Source organism: Corythoichthys intestinalis, chromosome 13 (genome assembly GCF_030265065.1).
Source record: "Corythoichthys intestinalis isolate RoL2023-P3 chromosome 13, ASM3026506v1, whole genome shotgun sequence".
In the NCBI taxonomy this organism is placed as follows: domain Eukaryota; kingdom Metazoa; phylum Chordata; class Actinopteri; order Syngnathiformes; family Syngnathidae; genus Corythoichthys; species Corythoichthys intestinalis.
Genome location: NC_080407.1, coordinates 48,982,002 through 48,995,535, shown reverse-complemented (window position 1 = coordinate 48,995,535; position 13,534 = coordinate 48,982,002). Strand labels below are relative to the sequence as shown.

Here is a 13,534-nt window from a genome sequence, read left to right as displayed (position 1 = left end):
GTGCACCAGCTAGTTTTTAGTGCGGACCCCATTCTATCTACCAGATTGTTTCTCGTGTGCACCAGATAGTTTCTAGTGCACACCAGTTTCTACTGCGTGCCACATACTATCTGGTGCGCACCAGATAGTTTCTAGTGCAGACCAGTTTCTAGTGCGTGCCACATACTATCTGGTGTGCACCAGATAGTTCCTCGTGCATACCAAATACTCTGGTGCGCACCAAATAGGTTTTAGTGTGCACCATATTGTTCCTAGTGCGCGCCACATTCTATCTGGTGCGTACCAGATTGTTTCCTCGTGTGCACAAGATAGTTTCGAGTGTGCACCACATTCTATCTGGTGCGCATCAGATTGTTTCCCGTGCACACCAGTTTCTCGTACACGCCACGTACTATCTGGTGCGCACCAGATTGTTTCTCGTGCGCACCAGATGGTTTCTAGTGCATGCCACATACTCTCTGGTGCGCACCAGATTGTTTCTCGTGCATGCGACATACTATCTGCTGCGTACCAAATTGTTTCTCGTGCACACCCATTTCTACTGCGTGCCACATCCTATCTGGTGCGCACCAGATAGTTTGTTGTGCGCACCACGTACTACCTGCTACGCACCAGAAGGTTTTTTATTTCATTTCTGTCGATGCCCCTTTAAGGGGTTCCAGTACCGAATCCCAAAAGTTTCACATCTGCATTCACCAAACCCTTCAGAATTTAACAATAAAGCAATTTTTTTTCTGATTCAAAAAACAATATTGTGAAGCTAGCAAGCTAGTATCTAAGTGAATTTAATCAAATTTCTTCACATTTAAAATTCACTACAAATAAGTTTGCCTTTTGCTGTTGATTTTCGCGTTGGCTAATGAAATTACGCTATTTACATGGCGTGAATGGCAAATGTTTTTTGTTATTATCTGGGCGGTCCATGGGGCCTGTTATACTTCCTCATACCAAGTACGATTAAACCTTCCACTGAGCAAACCTGCATTTTTTCCTCCCATTAGCCTGTGGAACTGTGGGCAAACCAATCCAAAAAATAGCCTAAAATGACACTTTGCATCTTTGCCTTTAGTCAACGTCGAAATTTGGGCCTTATGTCTTAACCTTCGCCGAACCCCTAATGGTTCGATCAAACCCAGGTAAAGAACCACTGCTTATAGGGGCTTCGTGAAACGTACAAGAACAACAAGTGAAAATGAAGTCCTGCATTTCTCTATTGTTCACCACGTCACTCGCTATTACATTTTCGAACTGGAGCTTCGTTGGCGTCGGAATTGACAGCTTGACAGGTGCTTGGAGAGGCCAAACCGCAGCAGAGAAAGAACCAGAACAGCCAGAACTAATGGACCAGCATGCAGGGAGGCGCTCTTCATACGTCATCATCAAACTATTTACAGTGTGATTTCATATGGCAGATTTATTGCCTCCAGGGGAGAAGCGCACAGTAAAGAAATGAATTATAATGCAGTGCAAGGTTTAAAAAAAAAAAAAAAAAAAAAATGTTATATCTACTTTAATAAAAGCGTTTATTCAAAATTTACCTGGCAAGAAAGTGACAATTATTATTTTGGTCTAGCTAAACATAACAAAAAAATTCAAGTGAAATTAGATGAGTCTATTCGTATGCTTGTGGCGCCCTCTTGTGGCTGCCCACGGAATTACAATTCATCAACAATCAAGTGTAAGCATTATTTTAAAATAGTTTATTTTGGATATTTAAAAAAACAACGACTGTACATATTGCATGTGGAGAGACAGCGAGAACCAAATGTGGTATTTGCCATGTGGCAACTTTTTTTTGCCATGCGGCAAAATTCTTTAGCCATGTGGCAAATTTTCTTTTGCCATTTGGCATTTTTTTGGCCATGTGGCAATTTTTTTTTGCCATGTGGCGTTTTTTTTTTTTTTGCCATGTATCAAAACTTTCTTTCCATGTGGCATTTTTTTTTGCCATGTGGCAAAAAATTTTGCCATGTGGCTTTTTTTTGCCATGCGGCAAAATTCTTTTGCCATGTGGCATTTTTTTTGCCATGTGGCATTTTTTTTTGGCATGTATCAAAACGTTTTTTCCATGTGGCAATTCTTTTTGCCATGTGGCATTTTTTTTGCCATTTGGCAAAACTTTTTGCCATGTGGCTTTTTTTTGCCATGTGTCAAAATTTTTTTTGCCATATGGCATTTTTTGCCATGTGTCAATTTTTTTTTGCCATGTGTCAGAACGTTTTTGCCATGTGGCATTTTTTTGCCATTTGGCAAAATGTTTTGCCATGTGGCTTTTTTTTTTATGTGGCAATTTTTTTTTTGCCATGTGGCAAAACATTTTTTGCCATGTGGCAAAACTTTTTTGCCATGTGGCGGCAAATTTTTTTTTGCCATGTGGCGGCAAAACTTTTTTGCCATGTGTCAAATTTTTTTTTGCCATATGGCATTTTTTTTTTTTTTTGCCAAGTGTCAAATTTTTTTTGCCATGTGTCAGAACGTTTTTGCCATGAGCCTTTTTTTTTTTTGCCATGTGGCATTTTTTTGCCATTTGGCAAAATGTTTTGCCAGGTGGCTTTTTTTTTTATGTGGCAAATTTTTTTTTGCCATGTGGCAAAATTTTTTTTGCCATGTGGCAAAACGTTTTTGCCATGTGGCGGCAAATTTTTTTTTATCATGTGGCGGCAAAACTTTTTTGCCGTGTGGCAAATTTTTTTTGACATGTGGCAATTTTTTTTTGCCATGTGGCAAAAACCACTTTTGGTTTTCGGCCCAGCTGTGCATTTGTGTGACTAAAAGTATCAACATTTTTTAAAGTTCGCCTGCAAGTCTCGTCGTGGCCCCGCCCTCTGCGTCTTCTTCAGTCCCCGAATCCCCATTCCACACCTCAGTGAGACATTCTACACAAGAAAGGACAAACATAAGGGAAAGCTGACGCCGTCTACTTCGAGAGTATTGTCTTACCTCTCTCGGCTGCATCAAGGACCCGCTTCTTGCACAGGAAGTCCTCCAGCTTTTCATCTTGATGGTGAAAGTACCAGGTCTCCACTGCTTCCTCGTACTGCTCCAACATGGTCTCGCACTGAAGTATATGAACACTTGGTGAATTATTACTGGACTAAAGTACATTTTTGTGTGTATCTGTACTTTACTTGAGTTCAAATATGAAGTACATATAAAGTACTTAGTGGTGCATTCAGGGCTGTCAACAGACTTGCAGGGCCCCGGGGACAAGTGACCATTATGCCCAAAAAAAAAAAAACTTTCCCATTCATTTTTAATGGGATGCAACGTTCAAATTTCCCAATTCACGTTCAATGGAATTTCCAGTTAAATTTACATTGCATTGATGCCACTGACAGCCAAGTCAAGCCAAGATCTATTGATGCCGATGTACTCGGATTCCATTGAGGCATATGTAAGTCGATGCTGTTGACGGCCATGGATGTCCAAATTTCTCATTCATTTGCAATAGCAGTAACTTTGCATTGAGGCCAATTTAGACAAATGACATTGACGGCCATGTATTATTTCTAATGATGCCAATGTACTTGGATTCCATTGACGCATATGGATGTCGATGCCATTGACGACCATGGACGTCCACATTTTTCCCATTCATTTTCAATGACATTTACTTTGTTGAATGCCATTGATGGGCATGTTTGTCCATTCTATTGATGCCAATGCACTTGGATTTCATTGACGGCTACGAAAGTAGATTACATTGTCGTCCATGGACGTCCAAATTTTTTCCCATTCATTTTCAATGGCAAAAAAGACAGTCCCCAAAACAACAGGAAATGACCATATATCAATCGGACATGCCCCCAAATGTCCCAAAATTACCTGATATGACCAGGCCAGGCCCCCAAATGTCCCCAAATTACCTGATATGACCAGGTCACGCCCACCAAATGTCCCCAAATGACTTGGTATGACCAGGACATGCCCCCCAAAATGTCCCCAAATCAACAGGAAGTGGCCTGATATTGTCCCAGAAATGTCCCCAAACCAACTTGGGCAGGGCTAAGATCTGTATCTTCACACAGTAAAGACCCAGAGTAATTTTTTTCTCAAGAAATTGCAGTTTCTAGTTCATACTTGTACTCCAGTCCATTTTTATGTATCTGAACTTAAGTACAGAAACGATGTACTTCGTTACATTCGTACCTGTTTCTTCATGTCCGTCACCTCAACGGACGGCTCATCCCACAGTTCGTACGGCAGGCCTAAATCCACTTTGACGCCTTTGTGAACCAGGTTCTTCAGCGTTGTCATGGTTTGGCTCGCACCCTGCGTCACACGACAGATGCGTCAGAGGCGCAACTGGAAATCGGGCTTGAGCGGATGGATGTCACCACCTTGGAGTAGCGCAAACTGCCAGGACGCTCGGCGTGAACGCTGTACTGCAGGATGCGCTCGCAGATGTTCTCCATGGCCTCCATTAGGCGCGTCTCCCTGGGAAATTAATTTCTGAAGTCTCGGTGCTGTTATCGTGCCACATTTTCACTAAGTTGCCATAAAAATGGACGTACGAGTTGTTGTACTTGATAGTTTTTCTTCTCCTACCAGTGTCCAACACTTCTCCCACCTCCAGCACTTCTTTGGAGCGACGGCTTCCATGCAAGGCTTCCTGGAGTTCCAATGTTAGAAACTTGCACACTAGTAAGAGAAATGTAATTTACAGAGGAGTCGAGTACCTTATAGCGCCACTAGGTGGCTAGAGATTTAGCGACTTCTAACCTTCACATTTATTGGGTAGTCGCGCGTCGTCGTCCGCTCCAACGAAAATGTGGATATGAAGCAAATAAATCACTGCCACGCTGGCAAATTGCATAGTTGTTGGTGAGATGGTGGACTAGTTTGTTTCGGGTGCGACTGCGCATGCGTATAAATTCACTCAGATTTCTGCTGTTTTCCAGCAAACCACAACACCGCCATCTAGCGATTTTTAATGATAACAGCAGAGGCTTCCATTTTGGTGAAACAAAAATGAAAATAACATTACACTGCTAATGCCTAAACATTGACACGTGCACCTCTTTAATAATTATGTTCTCAGACATCTGTTGCAATCGGGGTGGTTTATATGCAATTTTGGCACAGTTACATGATACAATTTTTGCACTGTTTCATCAATATCGATGCACAAATTATCATTTGCGCTGTCAAGCAAGGGCGAAGGTTTGCATAGGGACGGTAGGGGCACACTACCAACTTTTCAAGATGCTCAAATTGTCCCCACCAACCTTTAAGCAACTTATTTGCATTATATAATGAATTCAGTTCCATAGGTAATTTAGATTCTTTCCATATGTTGTAAGGATAGAATTGACCCTACCATTATTAAGTTAATTACTTTCATTTAGTTCAGACTTACATTGACCCTTTCACTTGCTGAATGTGCCAGTCCATTGTTTTCTCCTCAAACACGTTTGACTGGCTGAGGACTTGATCCCCCCCCCCCCCCCCCCACACACACACACACACGCAATCACAGCCCCGACATAAATACAACATGCTGCATCATCTGCTCCCTTCGAAAACGAGGAATATTATTATCCTCCAGCAGAGGCCACTCTAAGTATTGTAAAAAGAAGTCAATGTTGTGGAGGTGGGGAACACACCACTAATTTTGCTACTGAAAGTCAGAGTTGGCATAACATTCATCTGTGTGAATTTCCCAACTCGAGTTGGAAGCTGCTTTGAGAGAAATATTCTCCTTTATGTGTTTTCTACTGTTAACTGCGGAGAATTAGTTTAATTAACGTTTTCATTTTTGTTTTAACACTCAAAACAAGATGGAGAAAATTATTCGACTAGATTTAAGAAAAATGATCAAATTAAGCCATTATAAATTTGCAGAGTGAAAGTTAGTATAAATCAATAGATCTATTTTGCATTGATAATTTAGCCTATCAATTCATTGGATTCATATGAGTGAGAAATGTAGCCCTCACCCCCGTTCACCCAATCTGTTTGGTCTTATTCATGTCCCGTTCCCACCAAACAGTGTACATGCAGGTTATGCTGTTATTTTTTCCCTACCACTATTGTCATACAGTTATCCCTCGCTACTTTGCGCTTCAAACTTTGCGCCCTCAGTCAATCGCAGATTTTTTTCCCCAATAAATAAATACAGTATTTCAAAAATTTTACAATATATGCATGCACAAACAATTGTTTTCTTATATATATATATATATATATATATATATATATATATATATATATATATATATATACACACACACATACAGTGGGGCAAGTAAGTATTTAGTCAACCACTAATTGTGCAAGTTCTCCCACTTGAAAATATTATAAAGGCCTGTAATTGTCAACATGGGTAAAACTCAACCATGAGAGACAGAATGTGGAAAAAAAACTTAGAAAATCGCATTGTTTGATTTTTAAAGAATTTATTTGCAAGTCATGGTGGAAAATAAGTATTTGGTCAATACCAAAAGTTCATCTCAATACTTTCTTATGTACCCTTTGTTGGCAATAACGGAGTCCAAACGTTTTCTGTAACTCTTCACAAGCTTTTCACACACTGTTGCTGGTATTTTGGCCCATTCCTCCATGCAGATCTCCTCTAGAGCAGTGATGTTTCGGGGCTGTCGTTGTGCAACACGGACTTTCAACATCCTCCACTGATTTTCTATGGGGTTGAGATCTGGAGACTGGCTAGGCCACTCCAGGACCTTAAAATGCTTCTTACGAAGTCACTCCTTTGTTGCCCTGGCTGTGTGTTTGAGATCATTGTCACGCTGAAAGACCCAACCACGTCTCATCTTCAATGCCCTTGCTGAAGGAAGGAGATTTTCACTCAAAATCTCTCGATACATGGCCCCATTCATTCTTTCCTTTACACAGATCAGTCGTCCTGGTCCCTTTGCAGAAAAACAGCCCCGAAGCATGATGTTTCCACCCCCATGCTTCACAGTGGGTATGGTGTTCTTCGGATGCAATTCAGTATTCTTTCTCCTCCAAACACGAGAACCTGTGTTTCTACCAAAAAGTTCTATTTTGGTTTCATCTGACCATAACACATTCTCCCAGTCCTCTTCTGGACCATCCAAATGCTCTCCAGCGAAATGCAGACGGGCCTGGACGTGTACTGGCTTCAGCAGGGGGACACGTCTGGCATTGCAGGATTTGAGTCCCTGAGGGCGCATTATGTTACTGATAGTAGCCTTTGTTAGTGTGGTCCAAGCTCTCTGTAGGTCATTCACTAGGTCCCCCCGTGTGGTTCTGGGATTTTTGCTCACCGTTCTTGTTATCATTTTTACACCACGGGGTGAGATCTTGCATGGAGCCCCAGATCGAGGGAGATTATCAGTGGTCTAGTATGTCCCCACAGTTGATTTCTTTACACCAAGCGTTTTACCTATTGCAGATTCTGTCTTCCCAGCCTGTGGCAGGTCTACAGTTTTGTCTCTGGTGTCCTTTGACAGCTCTTTGGTCTTGGCCATAGTGGGGTTTGGAGTGTGACTGACTGAGATTGTGGACAGGTGTCTTTTATACCGATAATGAGTTAAAAAAGGTGCTATTAATACAGGTAACGAGTGGAGCCTCGTTAGATCTCATTAGAAGAAGTTAGACCTCTTTGACAGCCAGAAATCTTGCTTGTTTGTAGGTGACCAAATACTTATTTTCCACTCTAATTTGGAAATACATCTTTAAAAATCAAACAATGTGATTTTCAGTTTTTTTTTTTTTTTTAAATTTCCACATTCTGTCTATCATGGTTGAGGTTTACACTACCTCATAACTATCGCTTAATTGTTTTTGTTTTGTTTTTTTGGTTACTATCGCATTTCCCCCCGATATTTTAGATGATAAATAATCGATCCAAACAAAGAAAAATAGAAAAAAAAAAAGTTTAAAACAGTAGATGTTTGAACAAGAAAATCTCGATTTCTGCGATTTCTGCGTCGCGACCCTTGTTATATTACCGTGTTTCACCCATAAAATCCCCAAAAAGTCTGACTGTGGCCATTCACAACTGAGTCTTGACACTCAGTGATACATGCTACATGGAGTTTTGGGATCGAAACAAGAACCCGATAATATCTCGTTAAAAATGGTTTCTTTAATTATGCTTTCTCATGTCCCCTTCAAGTCACCTGAGTGTTTTCCGCCATATACATATGTTTTTTTGTTTGTTTTTTTTTTAATCATACGTTGGGGGGGTAAAGGGGAGAACATTGTCTTTATAGTAGCCAAGTAGTAGTATATAAAATATCCAGATCCTCAGCACCCCCTGCTGGGAGTGACGTCCAGCGCCCCTGGTTTTACGTGGTGAACATTTTGGCGAATCCTATTCTATTCTATTCAATTCTATATATTTATCGAGATTTAAAGAATGTTTTCCCTCGTTCTTTCAACCGTGTGTTCTTTTAACTCATTCGCTGCCATTGACGGCGGGAGATGTCAAATGCAGTTTAACGTCTAATACAACTGTCTTTATCTTTGGCAGCGAAGTAGTTAAGATTGCCATGCCTTCCCTTTCTCATGTATCAGTGACAACACACACACACTCATTGGAAACTGATACCCAGAGAGCCGTGTGGAACTTGCTAAGTAAGGAAAGAAGCAAAAAGAAAAGCCAGAAGATATTCTGTGCAATGTTCACAGCAGCTCTTGATCGAGTTGAAAACAGAAGGAACGATGACTTGAGTTTCAACAGCCGAAGCAGCAGTAAGTGATCCCCACGCACGGAAAAGTCATTATGCAGCTTAAGCGTTCGCGCACAGGTGAGTGAGGTTCAAATGTTCAGCTTGAGTGTCTGAAATTCAAGTGTTTCTTATGTAATTGTAGCTTTTTCTTGCTCTGATGGACAGCGTGTTGTGTCACCTTGCGTGTTGACTGGCCATTGTTTGCGTGTGTGTGTGCGGGGTTTGGGCTAGTAGATAGAGTTACACCGCAGTCGGCAACACCCAGAGACTGCTTGCGATTCACACTTAAGACACTCACTATCACACCTTCATCCTGGAAGGAAGGTGCTGGAACAGTTGTCGACCGGGTCAAACGCGACTCATTTCAATGTGATGCAGGTGGGGATGAATCCTGGAAGCATTGCAAGGAGCTGGCTGAGTGAAGGTCAGGAGAAGTGGAGGATGAACATCTGAGCAAGAATCCCAAAGGTATGATTTTGAACTGTCATTAGATGCATTCTACGAATAACAAACTGAGATATGATTTATAAAGGAGTCGCTGGTAGGTGGAGACCGTTCCTGAAGAGTATGACGTCGCAAGTGAGTGACTTCCAAGGTCAGAACTTCCTCAAGCTCCGGCGGGCTTGCATCCGTCGCGGCGCCCTCTTCAAGGACCCCGCGTTCCCCGCAGATGACGAGGCGCTCTTCTATAAGAGGGCGCCGCCGCCAGGGCTGACCTGGAAGAGACCACGGGTGAGCTCGCATTGGGATTCAAAGTTTGCCAGGTTACTCATTGTCTCTCCGCCTCAGGAGATTTGCAAGGACCCGCGTCTTTTCGTGGACGGCATCAGCACTCGTGATCTGCATCAAGGCAGTCTGGGTAACTGCTGGATGGTGGCTGCCATTTCTTGTTTGGCGTCTGAGCCCACCTTGTGGAAAAAGGTACTTTGTGTATTTCTCAAATAATACAGTAGGAAGGACTTTGGATCAATGCAGGGTTAACACTCTCAATGCTAAGGTCATCCCTGACCACGCGGACCAGGAATGGAACCCGAAGCGTCCCGACCTGTACGCGGGGATCTTCCATTTCCGCTTCTGGCGCTTCGGCCGCTGGGTGGATGTGGTCGTGGATGACCGGCTGCCTGTGAGCAGGGACGGGGTTCTGCTTTTCTGTCGCTCAGCCACGCCCAGAGAGTTCTGGAGCGCCCTGCTGGAGAAGGCCTATGCCAAGTTCGTCACACTGAAAACAAAGTCGTGATCTGTCCACTCGTTTTACCGTCTGTGTCCCTGCAGGCTGAACGGCTGCTACGAAGCTTTAGAGGGTGGGAACACCGCCGAGGCTCTGATAGACTTCACCGGCGGGGTTTCGGAGCCTCTCTGTCTGGATCGCGAGACCCTCAGACAGCATGGTGACCGGAGGAAGGCCCTCTTCCAAACGCTGGCCAAGGCCCACGAACAAAAAGCCCTCATCACATGTTCTATTCGGGTACATCTGAAATAAAATATTTGACCACAGTTAAAACAAGCAAAAACTCCTTAGCGATTGAACTTTTGAGAGTGTGATTTGCGTTGCTATCAGCCGGCCGATGGTGAGACGGTGGAGTCGGTGATGTGTTGCGGGCTAGTCCGCGGCCATGCCTACGGGGTGACCGCAGTCAGGAAGGTGTGGCAAGGAGAGAAGCTTCTTAAGGCAAATGGGGGACCCCGTATCTTCTTGATGCGCATGAGGAACCCTTGGGGAACCACTGACTGGACCGGTGCCTGGAGTCAGCGGTGAGGGTCCGACTAAAACCTCTGCAGACCATACAGTTTTACTCACGGAGTAGTTCTCATTGTCCTGTTCCCAACCCCTGACAGTTCACAAGAATGGACGCAGATGAGCCGGGCAGAGAGAGAGAAAATGGGACTTGTAATTCGGGACGTTGGCGAGTTCTGGTAGCTTGTTGTTTACAGCATTACAATTTTTCTCCCAAAATTTTATTTATTTTGTTGAATATGCATGTGCATAATCTCCTTCCTTAAGGATGGACTTTGAGGACTTTTGTGCCTACTTCACGGATGTGGTGCTGTGCCGCCTGGTGGAAAGAAGTTTCCTGTGGCCCAGCTCCCACTGGAGGGAGGTGCGCCGCTACGGGGAATGGTCTCTGGCGCCAACTCACACCGGCAGACCTCCGTCGGCTGTCTGCGTGCTGAGCCGGAGGAAGGGCGAAAGCCAGGAGGAAGACTCTTCTGGGGGAAACAGAGATGACGTGCTGAACGGAAGCCAGCTGGACAAGAGGAGCCGATGCGGAGGATGTCTCAACCACAAGGACACCTTCCTGCACAATCCTCAAGTAAAAGGAGAATAATTTTCGTCACGTATGAACAAGGTGGTATGAAATGCTCTCCAGTTCATGTTTGAGGTCCGAGGCCATGAGGAGGAGGTGCTCATTTGTCTGCAGCAGGAAGACCAGAGGATACGGAGGAAAGATGGCGGAGGAGACTACCTGCCTATTGGTTTTGAGGTACTCAAGGTGAGACTCTTCTTCATTCGCCAGTGAAGTATCATTAGAAGTTAAGGGAATACCTCATTTGGTCTTTGCACCTTCCTTCCACCTTGAGGTCGAGGAGAACCGCTGCAGCCGCGTGCAGCGTGTGACGGAGCAGGCCGCCAGCTCTGTCTATATGGACTCTCGGAGCATAACGCTGAAGGCCACGCTAGCGCCGGGCCGCTACGTTGTGCTGCCTACCACTTACCTGCCGGGAGCCAGTGGTCGCTTTCTTGTGCGCCTCTTCTCGCATTCGCGCGCCCAACTCAGGTGCTGCATTTTTTAACAGGGGACAAGACTCGAGTATTAACTGTTAACTTTTGATGCGATTTGTTCAGTACATTCTACTTATCATTCTTTCCTCTAGGGAACTCAAGGATGACTTGCCCTCGCCCTCCTTTTTCCATTGCTTTTTACCTGAGCCCACCATGGTGACCACGGTTCACCTACGGAGGGCAACGGGACTCTGCTCTCCTAAACAGACAGGTAGTGTTAAGACATAGTGACCTTTGAGGAACAGATAATGAAACATAAACTGTAGAGCAACACAGGTGGAAAGAGATATTAGCTCAATAGGTGTATATTCTTTATCCTCTGCAACGTTTTTGGAACCTACAGTACAGTGGGGCAAATAAGTATTTAGTCAACCACCAATTGTGCAAGTTCTCCAACTTCATAGGTGTCAAAACGATTCCAGAAAGGGCCAAGTGGGTGCAGGTTTACTTTCCAACCAATGAAGAGGACACCTTTTCACCAATTAGATCTTTTACATGTGTAATCAGTTAAACTATGTCAGGTGCTGCTTGGTTAAACTCTCTGTGTGTTATCGGTTGGAACAAAATCCAGCACCCACTTGGCCCTTTCTGGAATCGGTTTGACACCTGTGTCCTACTTGAAAAGATTAGAGAGGCCTGTCATTGTCAACATGGGTAAACCTCAACCATGAGAGACAGAATGTGGGGAAAAACAACCGAAAATCACATTGTCTGATTTTTAAAGAATTTATTTCCAAATTAGAGAGGAAAATAAGTATTTGGTCACCTACAAACAAGCAAGATTTCTGGCTGTCAAAGAGGTCTTTCTTCTAACGAGGTCTAACGAGGCACCACTCGTTACCTGTATTAATGGCACCTGTTTTAACTCATTATCGGTATAAAAGACACCTGTCCACAACCTCAGTCAGTCACACTCCAAACTCCACCATGGCCAAGACCAAAGAGCTGTCGAAGGACACCAGAGACAAAATTGTAAACCTGCACCAGGCTGGGAAGACACAATGCGCTGCCAGGGACTCAAATCCTGCACTGCCAGACGTGTCCTCCTGCTAAAGCCAGTACACGTCCGGGCCCGTCTGCACTTCGCTTGACAGCATTTGGATGATCCAGAGAGGACTGGGAGAATGTGTTATGGTCAGATGAAACCAAAATAGAACTTTTTGGTAGAAACACAGGTTCTCGAGTTTGGAGGACAAAGAATACTGAATTGCATCCGAAGAACACCATACCCACTGTGAAGCATGGGGGTGGAAACATCATGCTTTGGGGCTGTTTTTCTGCAAAGGGACCGGGATGACTGATCTGTGTACAGGACAGAAAGAATGGGGCCACATATCAAGAGATTTTGAGTGAAAATCTCCTTCCATCAGCAAGAGCATTGAAGATGAGACGTGGCTGGGTCTTTCAGCATGACAATGATCCCAAACACACAGCCAGGGCAACAAAGGAGTGGCTTCGTAAGAAGCATTTCAAGGTCCTGGAGTGGCTTAGCCAGTCTCCTGATCTCAACCCCATAGAAAATCTGTGGAGGGAGTTGAAAGTCCGTGTTGCCCAACGACAGCCCCAAAACATCACTGCTCTAGAGGAGATCTGCATGGAGGAATGGGCGTTTAAAAATCAAACAATGTGATTTTCTGTTTTTTTTTTCCACATTCTGTCTCTCATGGTTGAGGTTTACCCATGTTGACAATTACAGGCCTCTCTAATCTTTTCAAGTAGGAAAACTTGCACAATTGTTGGTTGACTAAATACTTATTTTCCCCACTGTATATTATTAGCTCAATATGTGTATATTCTTTATCCTCTGCAACGTTTTTTGGAACCGACTCTAAATGTGCACTATTCAATCTATTGCTTCCAGTGTAGTGTAGGTTCATCCAAAAATTTTACACTCTATTCCCGACAGCTCCTGATGTCTACGCCACTATCCGTTGTGAGAGTGCCACTGTTAGGTCTGAGGTGTTCAAGGCTGAAGGAAATCCCGAATTCCGCTTGAGAGCCATTTTTTACAGAAGATACCCAGATGCACACATCACTGTCGAGGTTTGCCACCTTCTAGTGATGTTTCGTTTATGTTGCATTGTCAGCATGT

The 13,534-nt window shown here is 43.8% G+C and overlaps 2 protein-coding genes across 2 annotated transcripts in view; one reads left to right on the top strand and one right to left on the bottom strand.

The window, feature by feature from the left end:
• LOC130929280 (calpain-5-like) overlaps nucleotides 1-13,534 on the top strand; it is a 43,425-nt gene that overhangs the window by 29,212 nt on the left and 679 nt on the right. The window contains exons 2-13 of the mRNA XM_057856361.1: nucleotides 9,039-9,128; nucleotides 9,193-9,392; nucleotides 9,450-9,581; nucleotides 9,658-9,869; nucleotides 9,933-10,125; nucleotides 10,219-10,412; nucleotides 10,497-10,574; nucleotides 10,663-10,972; nucleotides 11,030-11,152; nucleotides 11,241-11,437; nucleotides 11,535-11,653; nucleotides 13,349-13,485. Of these exons, the coding sequence (XP_057712344.1) occupies nucleotides 9,228-9,392; nucleotides 9,450-9,581; nucleotides 9,658-9,869; nucleotides 9,933-10,125; nucleotides 10,219-10,412; nucleotides 10,497-10,574; nucleotides 10,663-10,972; nucleotides 11,030-11,152; nucleotides 11,241-11,437; nucleotides 11,535-11,653; nucleotides 13,349-13,485 (1,860 nt within the window). The 5' untranslated portion in view covers nucleotides 9,039-9,128; nucleotides 9,193-9,227. The remainder of the gene's footprint in view (nucleotides 1-9,038; nucleotides 9,129-9,192; nucleotides 9,393-9,449; nucleotides 9,582-9,657; nucleotides 9,870-9,932; nucleotides 10,126-10,218; nucleotides 10,413-10,496; nucleotides 10,575-10,662; nucleotides 10,973-11,029; nucleotides 11,153-11,240; nucleotides 11,438-11,534; nucleotides 11,654-13,348; nucleotides 13,486-13,534) is intronic.
• cnpy4 (canopy FGF signaling regulator 4) lies at nucleotides 2,635-4,856 on the bottom strand. Its single transcript, XM_057856362.1, has 6 exons — nucleotides 4,723-4,856; nucleotides 4,515-4,641; nucleotides 4,341-4,437; nucleotides 4,150-4,272; nucleotides 2,941-3,058; nucleotides 2,635-2,876 (listed from the first exon to the last, which is right to left on the bottom strand). The coding sequence occupies exons 1-6, from the start codon at nucleotides 4,814-4,816 to the stop codon at nucleotides 2,788-2,790; spliced, it is 648 nt and encodes a 215-aa protein (XP_057712345.1). The 5' UTR covers nucleotides 4,817-4,856; the 3' UTR covers nucleotides 2,635-2,787.